The 15,196-nt window shown below is 37.1% G+C and overlaps 3 protein-coding genes across 4 annotated transcripts; all 3 read left to right on the top strand.

Moving 5' to 3' along the window:
* The first annotated feature begins 1,357 nt into the window (after window positions 1–1,357).
* On the top strand, window positions 1,358–4,507 carry LOC132168825 (cysteine-rich receptor-like protein kinase 25). 2 transcript variants are annotated; one of them, XM_088516138.1, is made up of 7 exons: window positions 1,358–2,258; window positions 2,529–2,660; window positions 2,748–2,872; window positions 2,983–3,193; window positions 3,325–3,562; window positions 3,746–3,896; window positions 3,984–4,507. In XM_088516138.1, exons 1-7 carry the CDS (start codon window positions 1,439–1,441, stop codon window positions 4,308–4,310), a joined length of 2,004 nt encoding a protein of 667 aa, XP_088372264.1. In that variant the 5' UTR covers window positions 1,358–1,438; the 3' UTR covers window positions 4,311–4,507. The 2 variants fall into 2 exon arrangements, with proteins under 2 accessions (XP_088372264.1, XP_088372263.1); XM_088516137.1 differs by lacking the exon at window positions 2,529–2,660 and having other exon boundaries at window positions 1,368–2,258.
* Window positions 4,508–5,089: 582 nt separating this feature from the next.
* On the top strand, window positions 5,090–8,743 carry LOC132168827 (cysteine-rich receptor-like protein kinase 10). The gene is made up of 7 exons (XM_059579884.2): window positions 5,090–6,035; window positions 6,708–6,845; window positions 6,962–7,083; window positions 7,201–7,411; window positions 7,512–7,749; window positions 7,919–8,069; window positions 8,233–8,743. Exons 1-7 carry the CDS (start codon window positions 5,252–5,254, stop codon window positions 8,569–8,571), a joined length of 1,983 nt encoding a protein of 660 aa, XP_059435867.2. The 5' UTR covers window positions 5,090–5,251; the 3' UTR covers window positions 8,572–8,743.
* A 1,839-nt stretch (window positions 8,744–10,582) lies between these two features.
* Window positions 10,583–14,214, top strand: LOC132168824 (cysteine-rich receptor-like protein kinase 10). Its single transcript, XM_059579880.2, has 7 exons — window positions 10,583–11,494; window positions 12,234–12,371; window positions 12,472–12,593; window positions 12,716–12,926; window positions 13,039–13,276; window positions 13,378–13,528; window positions 13,627–14,214. The coding sequence occupies exons 1-7, from the start codon at window positions 10,672–10,674 to the stop codon at window positions 13,966–13,968; spliced, it is 2,025 nt and encodes a 674-aa protein (XP_059435863.2). The 5' UTR covers window positions 10,583–10,671; the 3' UTR covers window positions 13,969–14,214.
* The last annotated feature ends 982 nt before the right edge of the window (window positions 14,215–15,196 follow it).

Raw genomic sequence — 15,196 nt, 5'->3', positions numbered from 1 at the left:
TGTGTAACCCAAAGGTTTTTTTTTTTTTTTTTTTAATGGGTTGAGGTGGGTATGTAATGTATGATGCTCGACCTATCTTGGAGAAGTGGGCGGTCACCGAGGGGATGAATCGCCCCTCCATGGCCTCCATGAAGGAGTCGTGATGGAGGGAATGGTTGTTTTCTATAATTAAAATTTTAGGAATATTTTGTTAAAGAAATTGATTGAATATGAACGAAATTATTTATTTGGTATCAACTCAAAATATAATTAAGAAGTTATTTAATAAATTAAAAATAAAAAAAAAATATTAGTGTCAATAATTTATTTATATATTTTTTAATATTTTATTATAAATTTAATAAATTAATTATTAAATTTATAAATCTTACTGCTGACTTATGGAGAATTAACATAAATTCACAAATTCTTAATTATCTGCAACTTCTTCTATTCAAAGGGAAAATGGCCCACAGCTTTAATTGCTTCCAGAAGTTGAGATTTTCAATGTGAAAACAGTCCCCAGTGTTGCAACCACCTTTGAACTAAATTATTAGTCCCGAAGAAAAGTCATATCCACCATTTAAAGGGCATTAGTTGCAGGTTGTTCTAATTGGTTGCTTTCTTGTGCCTTGTCCATGTCAGAGAAAAAAATGCTCATTGTTGGTGTATTTTTATATTATTGTGAGGAAGTGGTCAAGTGGGGGCTGCTGGTTTGGTTGGATTAGTATCATGAATTGATAACAAGTACTACCACTAGATTAGATAATCTTTTCTTTCAAAACTTTCCACTTCCCTTTTAGAGTTTAATATTCAATTATTGATGCTCAGTTGCTTGAGCATGTGTTCCTCAAACAAAATTTCTAAAGATATCATGACTTTAGAACATCTGCATCTAGATCAGATAATTCCTTCCTCAAACTTCCTAAGTTTCTTTCTAAGTGAAATATTTTAATTGAAAGCTCTATGAATTTGAAACAGACAAAAAACTTTCAGGTTTTTTTTTTTTTTTTTTTTTAAAATAGAGAATAACTTACGTTGAAAACACCGGCGAAAACTCCGCTCTCGCGTCACTATTCCGCAGTCTTCCATCAACTACTCTTCCGTCCTCGTATTTTGGTGTTTTGTTACCATTCCACAACCCCTTATCGTGATTCCATTACCTTTTTCATTTATTTGTTTTTATTAGATAATTTTCTTTGTTTTTATTTTCATTTTATACATGAAATATCTATCTTTTCCTTTTGTCCATGATCAGATGGCCTCTCCCCAATGAGGACAGACAAGCATTAAAGTTGCTTGACTAACTTGGTTGACTTGCGTCAATCAGAAACCTGGCCGAAACGGCAAGTGTTTGTGTCCTGAGTCCTCACCACTCTTATCTAAATTAACCCACCGCCATTCATACTCGGCCCAAAACAATACCCAAAAAAAAAATCTGGCAAATTGGTTCATCAAAATGCCTTCCTTCAATCCCTTCTCTGATCTTCCCATTGTGTTCCTTTCCATGCTCATCTTCCTCAACCTGACCACTCATGTACCTGCCCAAACTTACCTCTACCACGTCTGTGCAAATAATACCGTCGCCCAAAATAGCGTCTACAGTTCCAATATCAAGTCCCTCCTCTCTTCCCTCTCCTCCAACGCCACCGGCAACATCGAATTCTATAACACCACCGCCGGCCAAACCGCCTCCAACCCCACCTACGGTCTCTTCCTCTGCCGAGGAGATGTCCCTGCTGAAATGTGCCGAAAATGCGTGGTCAACGCAACCCAGCAGCTCGCCAGTAAATGTTCAACGGAAAAGATGGCGGTTACCTGGTACGACGAGTGCATGGTACGCTACTCCAACGAGTCTATCTTCTCCACCATGGCTGTAATGCCTAGAATTCACATGTGGAACACACAGAACATCACAGAGCAGGACCGGTTCAACCAGCTATTGAACAAAACGATGACCCAACTGGCAACTGAGGCTTCCAACTTTCCGATCGGTATTAAGAAGTTTGGGACTAAGGAAGTGAATTTTTCCCAGTTTCAAAATCTGTACAACCTTGTACAGTGCACGCCGGACCTGTCCAGCGCCGACTGCAATAGTTGTCTTCAGGCAGCTATAAACCGTCTTCCTATATATGCTAGTGGAAAGCAAGGGGGAAGAGTTCTCTTCCCTAGTTGTAATGTTAGGTACGAGTTGTACCAATTCTACAATGGATCCACAGCGCCGGCGCCCGCACCAGGCCTTGCACCTCCACCTACAGGCTCCGTAGCTGGATCAAAAGGTAAAGTGGACCACTCATTTCACTGCTTTCATTTTCTTCATTATCAAGTGATGGAATGTCAACATAGACGGCATGCTTTAGGTAGATTCATTAAATTAGTACTATAATTACTTTTGCGTGAATCACCATCTATTCTTAGTATTGGAAAAATTAGGTACAAAGTGAAAGTCATGACCATATGAATTAATAAGTTTGTGCTATGACAAACTTCTTGTACGTGGAGGGCAATTGTAGTGTTTAGCATGTGACTAAATCATGATATGCATGCAGGTAAAAACAAAATCTCAACAGCAACGATAGTCGCCATTGTTGTTCCAATTGCTGCCTCTCTGGTGTTATTCATTTTGGGCTACATTTTCATAATTAGGAGAAAGAAGTACAGTGCTGTCAAAGGAGAAAATGGTAAAGAAATAAGCATATTAATTAAGTCTCTTGTACATCGCTGCTCTTTGTAGTGCAAGCTCTTACGTTTATTGTTTACATTTGTAGATGCAATTAATGATTTGACAACTGTGGAATCCTTGCAATTTGATTTTGCTACAATTGAGGCTGCCACAAACAAATTCTCAGATGATAACAAGCTAGGTGAAGGTGGATTTGGTGCAGTTTACAAGGTAAGTACAACCAACTTAACTCATATATATGAGTAATTTGGAGTTCATAAGCTTCAATATGAATTGTACAAAGTGAACTGTTATAATTGTTGGGTGAAATACATTCTCAGGGTATACTTCCTAACAAACAAGAAATAGCTGTAAAAAGACTATCTAAAAACTCTGGACAAGGAGCAGAACAATTTAAGAATGAAGTTGTATTAGTAGCCAAACTTCAACACAGAAATTTAACAAGGCTATTGGGATTTTGCTTGGAAGGAGAAGAAAAGATACTAATCTATGAATTTGTGCCCAACAAGAGTCTCGACTATTTTCTATATGGTTTGTCCCCTTTAACATATATCCAGTAGTCTTTGCTATTGTGATTGCATAATAGTAATTTCTAATCAATATGCATTGGTATCTAATATTTTGTTCATATAGCATGAGTAATTTTTCTAATGAACTTGTAGACCCAAAAAAGCAAGAAGAGTTGGATTGGTCAACGCGTTACAAGATAATAAGCGGAATTGCTCGAGGAATTCAATATCTTCACGAAGATTCTCGGTTAAGAATTATACATCGTGATCTTAAAGCCAGCAATGTATTGCTAGATGTCGACATGAACCCAAAAATTTCAGATTTTGGCATGGCAAGGATTTTTGGAGTTGATCAAACACAAGGAAACACAAGTAGAGTTGTGGGGACTTAGTAAGTTCTGAATTTTTCTTATGCTAACTTATAGATGATTGAAATGGAACAGCATAAGTAACTAGTGTACACATGCTTTGATTGTGACCACAAATGTAACAATTATAATATTTAGAATAAATTAGTTAACAAGACTATTTATCTTTCAAGTGACACTGCTATATTTGTGGCATTGGCTTGCAGTGGATACATGTCTCCAGAATATGCAATGCGAGGAGAATTTTCAGTAAAATCAGATGTGTATAGTTTTGGTGTGTTAATTCTAGAGATTATCAGTGGCAAGAAAAATAGTAGTTTTTATGAATCAGAAGGTGCAGAAGACCTCTTGAGCTATGTGAGTATGAAACAGATATTGCAATGTCTTTTTCCTGTCATTAATGCGAATGTTTAAGTCATAGCTAGGTTTCTGTCTTTGATGCAGGCTTGGATACATTGGAGGGATGGAAGGCCCTTGGAATTGTTGGAACAAAGTTTGGGAGATTCTTATTCTCGAGATGAAGTCCTCAGATGCATCCATATTGGCTTATTATGTGTTCAGGAAGATCCAGCTGATAGACCAACCATGGCTTCGATACTTCTCACGCTCAACAGCGGCTCCGTTACACTACCATCACCGCAAGAGCCAGCATTTTTCCTGCGTAGTAAAACAGACATGCCCATAAAGGATCTGGAGTCTGATCAATCTACAAGCAAGTCAATGCCATGGTCTATTAATGAAGCGTCCATTTCTGAACTACACCCCCGGTAGTCCCACTTAAACATTTACCTAAATGTATTGTGGAAGTCTTAGATTATTGGGTGGAGATTATAAATAAATGTATACTACTAAGTGAGATTGCATCTTGCATGTGCTATATAAATTAGTATAGGGAGTTTCAGTTGTATCACTTTATCTTACATAAGTTGAAAAATAAATAAATTAAAATTGATAGTGTATGAAAGTAATGATATTCACCTTCATACAATATTGAGCATAGTTGCTGTATCCGATCGGCTGCACTGACCGGCGAATTGATTACCTGGTGCCTATATGTACCAAGCTCTTTCTCTAATTAATTTGGTTTTGCAAAAAATCTTGCAAATTGGGTCAAATTCTGGTGGGTTCGTTGGGTCCTTTTTGAACGGGGTGAAAGTTGCAATCCACGTTATATAGTACTATATTTACAAATTGACGTTACGTTAATCACTCAAATGTAAATTGTCATCTCATACTCATTTTTACAAAAGTATAAATTAGCAAGTAAAATATTCTACTCCAAAAATTTTCATTCAATCAAGACTAATTAATCTATCTTTTGTTAATATCATATCTCTTAATTCATTTTTAATTAAAATTTAATTATCGAAAAATTAAAAAATTTACGATTCGAAAATACAGTCTATATATGAATAGAATGAATATCTATCTTCTAGAGTCCTAGACGGCAACTTCGCAAGTAAAGTCCAAACTTCAATCGCAGTTGAGCGAAACGTACAAAATAGTGTCATTTCTTCCTTTTCTTTTTTTTCAACACACGCGCACAGAATACTAGAAATTAGAATGGTCAACCAGTCCTTCCTGCCTCACTCACCACCCCTGTTCCCCCTGTCTTATCTGCATAATAAACCAGCAAATTAAAGACACATGAAGTGTAAGAAAGATTGGTAAAGTGAACCCCCCTGAAGAACAGAGTGATCAGCAGAATAAACATGGCTTCCTTCAAATTTCCCACATGCCTTCTGATCACTCTCTCCCTCCTAACCTTTCTTAGCCTCACCGCCGAAGCAGCACCCACTTACGCCGCTCACACCTGCTCAAACTCGAGCTTTTTCACTCCCAACAGCACCTACCAAGCCAACCTCAACCTCCTCCTCTCCGCTCTTTCCTCTAACGCCAACAACCGCAGCGGCTTCTACTACACCAAGGTCGGCCAGGCCCCTCCCGACGTCGTCATCGGCCGTTTACTCTGTCGCGCCGATCTCTCCCCGGACCTATGTCAAAATTGCACCTCTACTGCCATGACAGATATAAGAAATCGCTGCCCCACCGACAAGGTGGGGCTAATCTGGTACGACGAGTGCACGTTACAGTACTCCAACGAGTCCTACCTGAACGACCAGGTGCCCTTCGAGAACTTTCCAACCACCACCCAGAACGTCGTTGAGCCGGACCGCTTCAACACGCTGCTGGCCACCACGATGAAGTCGTTGGCGACACAAGCCGCGAATTCTCAATCGGGCAAGAAGTTCGCCGCGGAAGTAGTAAAGTTCACGAGCTCACAGACGCTGTACTGCATGGTGCAGTGCTCGCCTGAGATGAACGCCGATCTGTGTATGAGTTGCTTGCAAAGCGCCATAGGCTCTCTTCCTCAGTGCTGCACGGGAAAAGAAGGCGGAAAGGTTCTGCTTCCGAGCTCTAATATTAGATACGAGTTGTTTCCATTTTACAATCTGACCGCAGTATCTCCCGGATCTCCTTCTATTCCTCCCCCAGGTACGTTTATGATAAGCATCGGTAGTTAATTTGCTTAACGCATGCTATGAGATCATTTTCTTAAAAAAAATTAAAATCTAAATCTCATATTTCGATATCTTTTGAGGTCATCATTTGGGTCTTCTAGCTGCAAAGGGAGATAGGCAATTACTCTTGAAAAAGAAACAAGATCAATTATTTCTCTTAATTGTTCTTTCGCTTTTGCTTATACTCGAGGTCTTAATGATCTAATTCTTTTTACAGTTGCGCTGGTTATTGTTGATTTTACGGTTTTAGCGCTTGTGAGATGCAATATAGCTTTTATATTTATACAAAACAGAGACCTGTAGAGTAATCGGATCATGAATGCAAAATTACTACCTTTTAATTAGACCATCCCAAAATCAAAGTCATCGTTCCATTTCCTATTGCGCCAAAGGCCTTTGAATTCCCAACTACTTTTTCTAATTAATGTTTCCCTTCCCACCAGATATTCAATGGGCTTGCTGTTGTGGGCCTTGTGGTGAACAGTATACGTTTGTCACATAAACTTAACTGATTAATATAGGAAAAAGAAAAGGAGTACTGTTATATTTTATATATATATATATATATATATATATATATATATAATATAATCCCACAACAAACCATCAATGAGTCAATGACACGTGTTAATTGTTAATACTGCAGGAAAAAGCAAGTCATCTCTGATTACTATCATCGCCATTGTTGTCCCAATTGCTGCTTCTGTCGTGCTTTTCGCCATTGGATGTTTCTTCCTGCGTAGAAGAACAAAGAAGAGTTACAGTTCATTACTAGTGGAAAATGGTAAGCAAAAAAAAGAGAGCTTTAGTTGATCTTCATTTGTGCTCAACATTCCACTATAATAATAATTTTTTGAATTATCAGAGTTCAATATATATATTTACTGTTTTGTTGTGTAGTTGGGGCTGAAATTACGTCTGTAGAGTCCTTGCAATTTGACTTGGGTACGATTGAAGCTGCAACAAATAACTTCTCTGATGATAACAAGATTGGTAAAGGTGGATTTGGTACCGTTTACAAGGTAGAATATAGTTAATTCGCAACGAAATTTAGTTATTTTTATAAATCCATGTACATATGTGTGTCCATGTGTATGTGTTTGTCGAATGTTCTAACCTTGTTTCAAATATAATCTCAGGGTATCCTTTACAATGGACAAGAAATAGCAGTGAAGAGGCTATCCAAAACCTCTGGGCAAGGTGCAGCAGAATTTAAGAATGAGGTTATGTTGGTTGCGAAGCTTCAACATAGGAATCTAGTGAGGCTCTTAGGATTTTGCTTGGAAGGAGAAGAAAAGATACTCGTTTATGAATATGTGCCCAAAGGAAGCCTTGATTACTTTTTATTCGGTTTGGCTAATCTAAACTTATATCAAGTTCTTGATTATTTTTTCACTATTTGAGATTGATTTATTTTCAAGTTGAATATTTTATTTTGATAAAATTACAGACACTGAAAGGCAAAGACAACTGGATTGGTTAAGCCGTTACAAGATTATAGGGGGGATTGCACGAGGACTTCTTTATCTTCATGAAGATTCTCGGCTTAGAATTATACATCGTGATCTTAAAGCTAGCAACGTTTTATTAGATGACAACATGAATCCGAAGATTTCAGATTTTGGCATGGCAAGGATATTTGTGATGGATCAAACCCAAGGAAATACAAGCAGAATCGTGGGAACATAGTAAGTTTTTAATTACTACATGCTGTATTTGCATGGTTTAAATCAACAAATTCATTTCCTTTCTTGTAGCTTATGAGAATTGCTGAAAAGAAAAAGTTGCGACCTTGATAAATTGGTCCATGACCATGAGTTTCCTTATATTGTCAATCATGTGTTATGTTTCTTGTAGTGGTTACATGTCTCCAGAATATGCAATGCATGGACGATTCTCAGTAAAGTCCGATGTATTTAGCTTTGGTGTCCTACTTCTAGAGATTATCAGTGGTAAAAGGAACAATTGTTTCTATCAATCAGAACATGATGAAGACCTCTTAAGCTTTGTGAGTGTGGATCCGAGTATTTCAATTCTGCTTACTTTATGAAAGTCAATATAATCGGCTCTTAGTGCTGAAGAGTAAATTATAAAATAATAAGGGCCATCACTACAGAAAAAGGGTTTCAAGATAAGGATTCTGAATATTGTTTAATGAATAATCATTGCAGATATGGAAACAGTGGAAGAATGGAACCCCATTGGCATTGTTGGATCCAACCATGAGAGATTCTTTTTCAAAAAATGAAGTCATTAGATGCATCCATATTGGGTTATTGTGTGTTCAGGAGGATCCAGCAAGACGACCAACAATGGCAACAATAGTTCTCATGCTTGACAGCTACTCTGTTAGCCTGCAATTACCTCAACAGCCTGCATTTTTGTTTCGGAGTAGAGCAAAGAAGAACATGAAAACAAATGAAGTGTTGTCCCCCGGTGATTCCACAACAATTCAGTCTGTACCATTCTCTGTTGATGAAGCATCCATCACTCAACTATACCCTCGATAGTGTGAGGAACCGAGGTGTTTGTCCAACTTAGTTTTTGTCTATCCTAGTGATTTTCATATGGCTTTTGTTTCAGAAATGTAAATTTAGGTCCAACATATGTACAAACATATATATAAACGTTTGGAAGTAGACATCCTTAATAAAATTCAGTAGTGAAACAAATATGTTTTATTCTCGAAAAGAGGCCTTGTAAAGTCCCATTTGAAAATTGCTTGTGGTTCTATAGTTTTATTACAACATTCTTATAGACGGATTAATTGACAAGTAAATTATTACCAACTTAAGAAGTTCTGTAGTAAAAATTGAAAGGAACTTATTCCGTACGTTCCCTCCCGGCGGCTCTTTTTCTGCTTGCTGGGTGAAGAAGGTGGATGACACATCATCATCAGAAGCAAAATAGGATTTGGAAACGTTATTCTCTATCTAGAGGAATAAAAGTCAAGCTGCATTTGTTGACCAGAGTCAAAATTGCCCATTTACATCACTGTTCACGGTGTTCAGCATCGGTGTCTTCTCTTCTTCAGCCATTCTCATACAATGTATATGCTGCACTACTTTTTTCTAATGTTGAATATCCCACATTTTATTTCCAACAAGTGCTTCTACTTTAATCAATAAAGGCAAAAAAATTGATAAATTCTGCGCACTCCAGTTGAGCTTATGATGAAAAGGTTCCAGCACTAACATCCAATGGGAATGTTGCCTAATTTTTCTACTGGTCCATATTATTAAATTCTAATTTTCCAATTATAATATAATCAAATAATGATCGCTATCCATATTGTGGCCACAAATAATTACAATGGGTGGTCCATGAGTAGATTAATCAGTTGGGAATTATGCCTCATAAAGTACAGGTCACTAATTTAAATCTTCTTTCTTTTCCTCTCCTTTTTTTTTTTTTTTTTTTTTTTTTTTTTTTAAAAAAAAAAAACAATAGGTGACTACAATACTATTTCTAATGAGTAACCAAAAAAAAAAAAAAAAAAAAATCTTGGGTGCTTAATTTTGCTCATACACTAAAGTGGACTCAAACGCACTTGCTTGGGGACATGTGGGGTGCACTTATTGGCAAGGGCAGAATTAGAATATTTAGTTTGGGGGGCAAAATTGTAAAAAATAAAAAAATTGGGATTTTTATTTTATTTTATTTTTTTGGTGGACTACCCCTTGGCTTGGGGGGGCTGGAGACCCCCCAAGCCAAGGGGTAGTTCCACCCCTGCTTATTGGCAATGCGAGGCCCAAGCAAAGGCTCATTAGGGTCCAATCTACTAGTCTACCTAGTGGACTAATTTTGGGGCTCAAATTCGGCTTGTAAGGATGTGCTTTTTTAGAACTCTCAACGTTGAAGGTCGTTTTTCCCAAAGTAAACATTTTTGTGATAAGTAATTTTGAAAGTTTTTCTTGTGTCCCTAAAAAAAGGAGATAATTTTTAAAATTATTATTTGATCAAATATCAAAAGCCATCAATCACAAGTCTAATTAGTATTTTAAAGCACATCATTTTTAAAGAGATTCAAGAAAAACTTCTACCATTACTCTTTCGTATTGGCATTCAAATTACTTTCTCATGTTTAGTCAAAATATTATAATTATTTTATAGCTATTAACTTTATCTTAAAAATTTATCTTTTCTTAACGATCATAATTTCAATTTTTTATCCCTTTTTAACTATCATATTTTTTTAATTTTTTCTAATTATCATATTTTTTAAAATTCATCCTTTCTTTTAACTATGATACTTTTCAAAATTTGTTTTGTTTTTTTTCCTCTAACGTTTGGTGAGGATATAGTACACGCCAAAATTGATTAGTAGCAGCAGCAAATATTTTACTAAAAAATCTGGGCAGATGTGGACTGAACTACCTTAATGTAAGTTTTGGCCAACCAATATGTCCAATAATATGAACACTCTTACATTTTCCTTACGGCAAAGATAATGTGCTGAACTGGCCTTCTTCATTGACCAACGCTGGTGAACCATTCCATGACATTTGTAGGTTCATTTATTGCACCATTGATCTTATTCAATGGCTCTCACCCCCCAAGAAAAAGCCACTAAAGGCCGCAGCTGAAAGGGCAAAGGGAAAAGGTTGGTGATGATAACAATGGGCTCGCCTGGCTTCAACCTCTGCGCGACGACCCTTTTTGTTCTGTCCTTCCTGATTAGCTTCTTCCTTAGCCAAACCGGAACTGAAGCTGCTGCAACTTACCTCGCCCATGTCTGCCCAAACACCACCACTTTCACCGCCAACAGCACCTACCAATCCAACCTCAATCACCTCCTCGCCTCCCTCACCTCCAACGCCACTCGCACCACGGGGTTCTACAACACCACCGCGTCGGCTGGGAACTCCGTCGACACGGTCTACGGCCTCTTCCTCTGCCGGGGCGATCTCTCCCCCGACGCCTGCCGAGAGTGCGCTGCTGACGCAACCAAAGACGTGGTCGATCGCTGCCCCAATGAGAAAGTGGCCGTGGCTTGGTACGACGAGTGCATGTTACGCTACTCAAATCAGGATATCTTCTCCAGCATGGTCACCGACCCAAGCATTTTTATGTGGAACACACAGAATATATCGGAGCAAAACCGGTTTGCCCTGCTGGTGAGGACAACGATGAATGATTTGGCAAGTGGGGTTTCAAATGTTGGGCCTGGGGCCAAGAAGTTTGGGACGAAAGAAGCAAATTTCACAGAATTTCAAACGCTTTACGCCCTTGCCCAGTGCACGGCGGACCTGTCAGGTTCCGATTGCAATAGCTGCCTCCAGATAGCGATATCCAATCTTCAGGGTTGTTGTGGGGGACAGCAAGGGGGCAGAGTTCTGTCTCCTAGCTGTAATGTTAGGTTTGAACTCTACCGGTTTTACCAGTCCGTAGCACCTGTTCCTCCACCTCCTGGATCAGTATCTACACCCAAAGGTAAAGTTTTTTCATTTTGGGTTGGGGGGGTAAAAAACTGGATTCAAAGAAATTGATGATTTACTGCTTTCTCTCCTCACTTTTTATCAAATTTAGGGGACTTCTTTTGTGTTTTTTCTTTTTCTTTTCTTCTTTGTTCTTTTTTTTTTCTAAGATTTTGGTCGATTAAAGTATGACTGCTCTTTAATTTTGTTTTATGAAAAAATATAAAATTAGTCTTTCTGTTTGCAACCATCTAAGAACTAGTTTTAAATTTTTAAGTGCAAAATTCTTAATGTTATAATGCAAATTTAATAGTAGATTGAGCTCTGTGATAGGATCAAAATTGGCTCATGGCCCCAACTTCCATCAAAATAACTAATACTTATCTGATTATTCAGTGCCGACATGATATGTTGGACTTGACACAAGCCATGTGAGTTCGACGTCAATCCCTCTGAGTCAGCAAAGATAAAATTAAAAAAAATTAAAAAAAAAAAAAAAAAAAAAAAACAAGAAAAAGATGTTGGTTTATTCATCGCCTGTACGTGGCTGCTTTTAGATAAAACTTTAGAATATAGGATACTGTTCTGCCCAATAGTGTGTGGTTCTCTGTCACGACTAATTAATCAAGACTGTCTACTGTATATATATATAGTATTCTATCAAACAATTAACGTTGTTATCTTTAGAAATCAACTCAAATTATAAATCATTCTACCCTTTAACTTATCAATGCAAGTGAATATTGTTTATGCAGGAAAAGATAAAATCTCAGCGGTGACAATTATTGCCATTGTCGTTCCGATTTCTGTCTCTGTTGTTCTGTTCGTTATGGGATACTGCTTGCTTACTAGGAGAGCAAGAAAGAAGTACAATGCTGTACAGGAAGAAAATGGTAAACAATTATTAATTTGATTTTGTGCATTATAGCTTATATTTCCTATATAATGTTACACTTGTAGCTACTTAATTACATTTACTGTTTTGTTTTGCAGCTGCTAATGATATTACTACTGTAGAGTCCTTGCAATTTGATCTTGCTACAATTGAAACTGCCACCAACATGTTTTCATATGATAATAAGCTTGGTCAAGGCGGATTCGGTGTCGTTTACAAGGTAATTAGAGGGTTTTTAGTATGCAATTAGTGCGTGCAAAATCTGGCAGTGTTGATAATTTTGATGATGTTTGCATTATATCAATTGTAAGTGGTAAATTGTTAGTTGAAGTACATTTTCAGGGTATACTTCCTAATGGACAAGAAATAGCCGTAAAGCGGCTGTCGAGAGGTTCCGGACAAGGGGCTGGAGAATTTAAAAATGAGGCCGTATTGATAGCCAAGCTTCAACACAGAAATCTTGTACAATTATTGGGATTTTGCTTGGAAGGAGAAGAAAAGATACTTGTCTATGATTTTATGCCCAACAAAAGCCTTGACTACTTTCTCTATGGTCTGTTTCTTATAAATATACACTTCATCTTCTTGTATGTTCTTAATCTTTATAGGACTTGAGTCTTAGTTGATTATTCTAATACGAATATTAAATTTTGATGAATGCATAGATCCTGTAAGAAGAGGACAATTGGATTGGTCAAGACGTTACAAAATTATTGGAGGAATCGCTCGAGGGATTCTTTATCTTCACGAAGATTCTCAGCTAAGAATTATACATCGTGATCTTAAAGCCAGTAACGTTTTGTTAGATAAGGATATGAATCCAAAAATTTCAAATTTTGGCATGGCAAAGATTTTTGGAGTTGATCAAACTCAAGGAAATGCTAGTAGAATTGTCGGCACATTGTAAGTTCATATTAATTTGCCTATTTTTGTTGAATAAAATATGTTATGTGAATTACATATAACTAAAACCGTTGTATTAATGATGCTGGTTTAATTTGTAGTGGTTATATGTCTCCGGAATATGCTATGCATGGACAATTTTCTGTGAAATCCGATGTGTATAGTTTTGGTATCCTAATTCTTGAGATTATAACTGGCAAGAAGATCAGTTCTTTCAATCCGTCAGATGGTGCTGGAGACCTTTTGAGCTATGTGAGTAGTTATGAACCAAATATGCTGATTTTCATATGTTAATTCAAACATCATCACATCCTTGTAACATTGTAACATTACTTGACCAATTGTTGCAGGCTTGGAACCATTGGAGGGATGGAACAGCCATGGAATTATTAGATCCAAATTTGGAAGATTCTTGCTCAAGAAAGGAAGTCACCAGATGTCTCCACATTGGCTTACTTTCTGTACAGGATGATCCAACTGCTAGACCTACCATGGCATCCATAGTTGTCATGCTTAACAGTTACTCTATGAAATTAACATCACCTCGACAACCTGCATCTTATCTTTATAGTCGAACAGAGCAAAGCATGCCATTGAAAGACTTGGCCTCCTCAAATCAATCTACAAGCAATACCAGCAAATCAATGCCATCTGTTGATGAAGCATCGATTACTGAAGTATACCCTCGATAGTGTGGGTCGTAAGGGCTTCACGAAATGTGAAAGTGAGAGTGAGAGTATGTAGCATTTCTCATGTTTATAAGTTATGGTACTTGAATGAGTGGTAGATGAGTATTCTTTAAGAATTCAGAGTTCATGCATGGTAATAAGCTTGCAGATCCAATATGTATAATTTTCAAGGAAAATTATTCTTTAAGGAGTTATTTTAGTGAAACTATAATATAGTATATAAATACATCATTCAACCCAAAAATTTGAGCTAATGGGATTGCGTTTAATTGTGTGTATTAACTATTCACTTATGATATCTTTTCATACTTATTTGTTTTTCACTCATATGTACATGTTTTTAACAATGCCTTCTTCACATGTGAGTTCATTACCGTATTCATTACAATTCTTTTACCAATAAAATGTAGGGGCGATAATTTGTGTTCATATATTGAATTTGAGTCGTATCAAGACATAAGTATAAGACAAAAAAACTCAATCATAACTTATCATAACTAAACTCGCTAAACTCACTAATTTCATGTTAAATGCACATCAAATTTGTATATTGTAACAAAATGAAGATGTATCTAATAGCTATGGCAAAAGTAATACGATCATAGAAGTCCAAAAGGGTCACCGAAGGCATAATATGATATTCAATAATCCAACAAAAGATCATATGTAACATAACAACATAATAAATGTTAATCTTACACCTTGTGTTGTGTCACATGCCACTTTTCTTGGAGTGGATATATAATAAAATTTTATAGTGCTAAATCAATCATATTCTTACAAATTTATTGACGAGTTCAAATAATAATAATGAACGGTAAAATACAGTCTTCGACACCTTTGTAGTTCTGCTTCCATCAATGTCATTTTCCTTGAGCCCGACTGGTGACTAGGTTATACTAGGATTTAGGGGTGTCAAAAAATACTGGGAAACCGGGGAACCGGTTCTTGTTCCGGTTGGAAAAAACCAAAAACCGGGAACCCCGGTTCCGGTTTTTGACACCCAGTTATAACCGGGGTACCGGTTATATATATATATATATATTAGTTTAGGTTTACTGGTTTAGGTTTAGCCGTTTACTGTTTAGCACTTCATTTCACAACTTCAGTACTCTTCACAACATTCCGCCTCTTTCTCTTCAGTCTTCACTTCCAGTTCCGATGTTTCGTAGCCGTCTCCCTCTCTCGTTTCGTGACCTCCGTCAGGCCATCTCCCTCTCTCGCAATGAGC

Source organism: Corylus avellana, chromosome 1 (assembly GCF_965113065.1).
Source record: "Corylus avellana chromosome 1, dhCorAvel1.hap1.2, whole genome shotgun sequence".
Taxonomy (NCBI): domain Eukaryota; kingdom Viridiplantae; phylum Streptophyta; class Magnoliopsida; order Fagales; family Betulaceae; genus Corylus; species Corylus avellana.
This window is presented reverse-complemented; position numbering and strand designations above follow the sequence as displayed.

Bases quoted from the DNA above. Each gene is read 5' to 3' on its own strand.
- LOC132168824 (XM_059579880.2), top strand. From the start codon at position 10,672: ATGATAACAATGGGCTCGCCTGGCTTCAACCTCTGCGCGACGACCCTT. The intron at 11,495-12,233 runs GTAAAGTTTTTT...TTGTTTATGCAG, and splicing joins ATCAGTATCTACACCCAAAG to GAAAAGATAAAATCTCAGCG. The intron at 12,372-12,471 runs GTAAACAATTAT...TTTGTTTTGCAG, and splicing joins TGCTGTACAGGAAGAAAATG to CTGCTAATGATATTACTACT.
- LOC132168827 (XM_059579884.2), top strand. From the start codon at position 5,252: ATGGCTTCCTTCAAATTTCCCACATGCCTTCTGATCACTCTCTCCCTC. The intron at 6,036-6,707 runs GTACGTTTATGA...TTAATACTGCAG, and splicing joins TCCTTCTATTCCTCCCCCAG to GAAAAAGCAAGTCATCTCTG. The intron at 8,070-8,232 runs GTGAGTGTGGAT...TAATCATTGCAG, and splicing joins ATGAAGACCTCTTAAGCTTT to ATATGGAAACAGTGGAAGAA.
- LOC132168825 (XM_088516138.1), top strand. From the start codon at position 1,439: ATGCCTTCCTTCAATCCCTTCTCTGATCTTCCCATTGTGTTCCTTTCC. The intron at 2,661-2,747 runs GTAAAGAAATAA...TTACATTTGTAG, and splicing joins TGCTGTCAAAGGAGAAAATG to ATGCAATTAATGATTTGACA. The intron at 3,194-3,324 runs GTTTGTCCCCTT...ATGAACTTGTAG, and splicing joins TCTCGACTATTTTCTATATG to ACCCAAAAAAGCAAGAAGAG.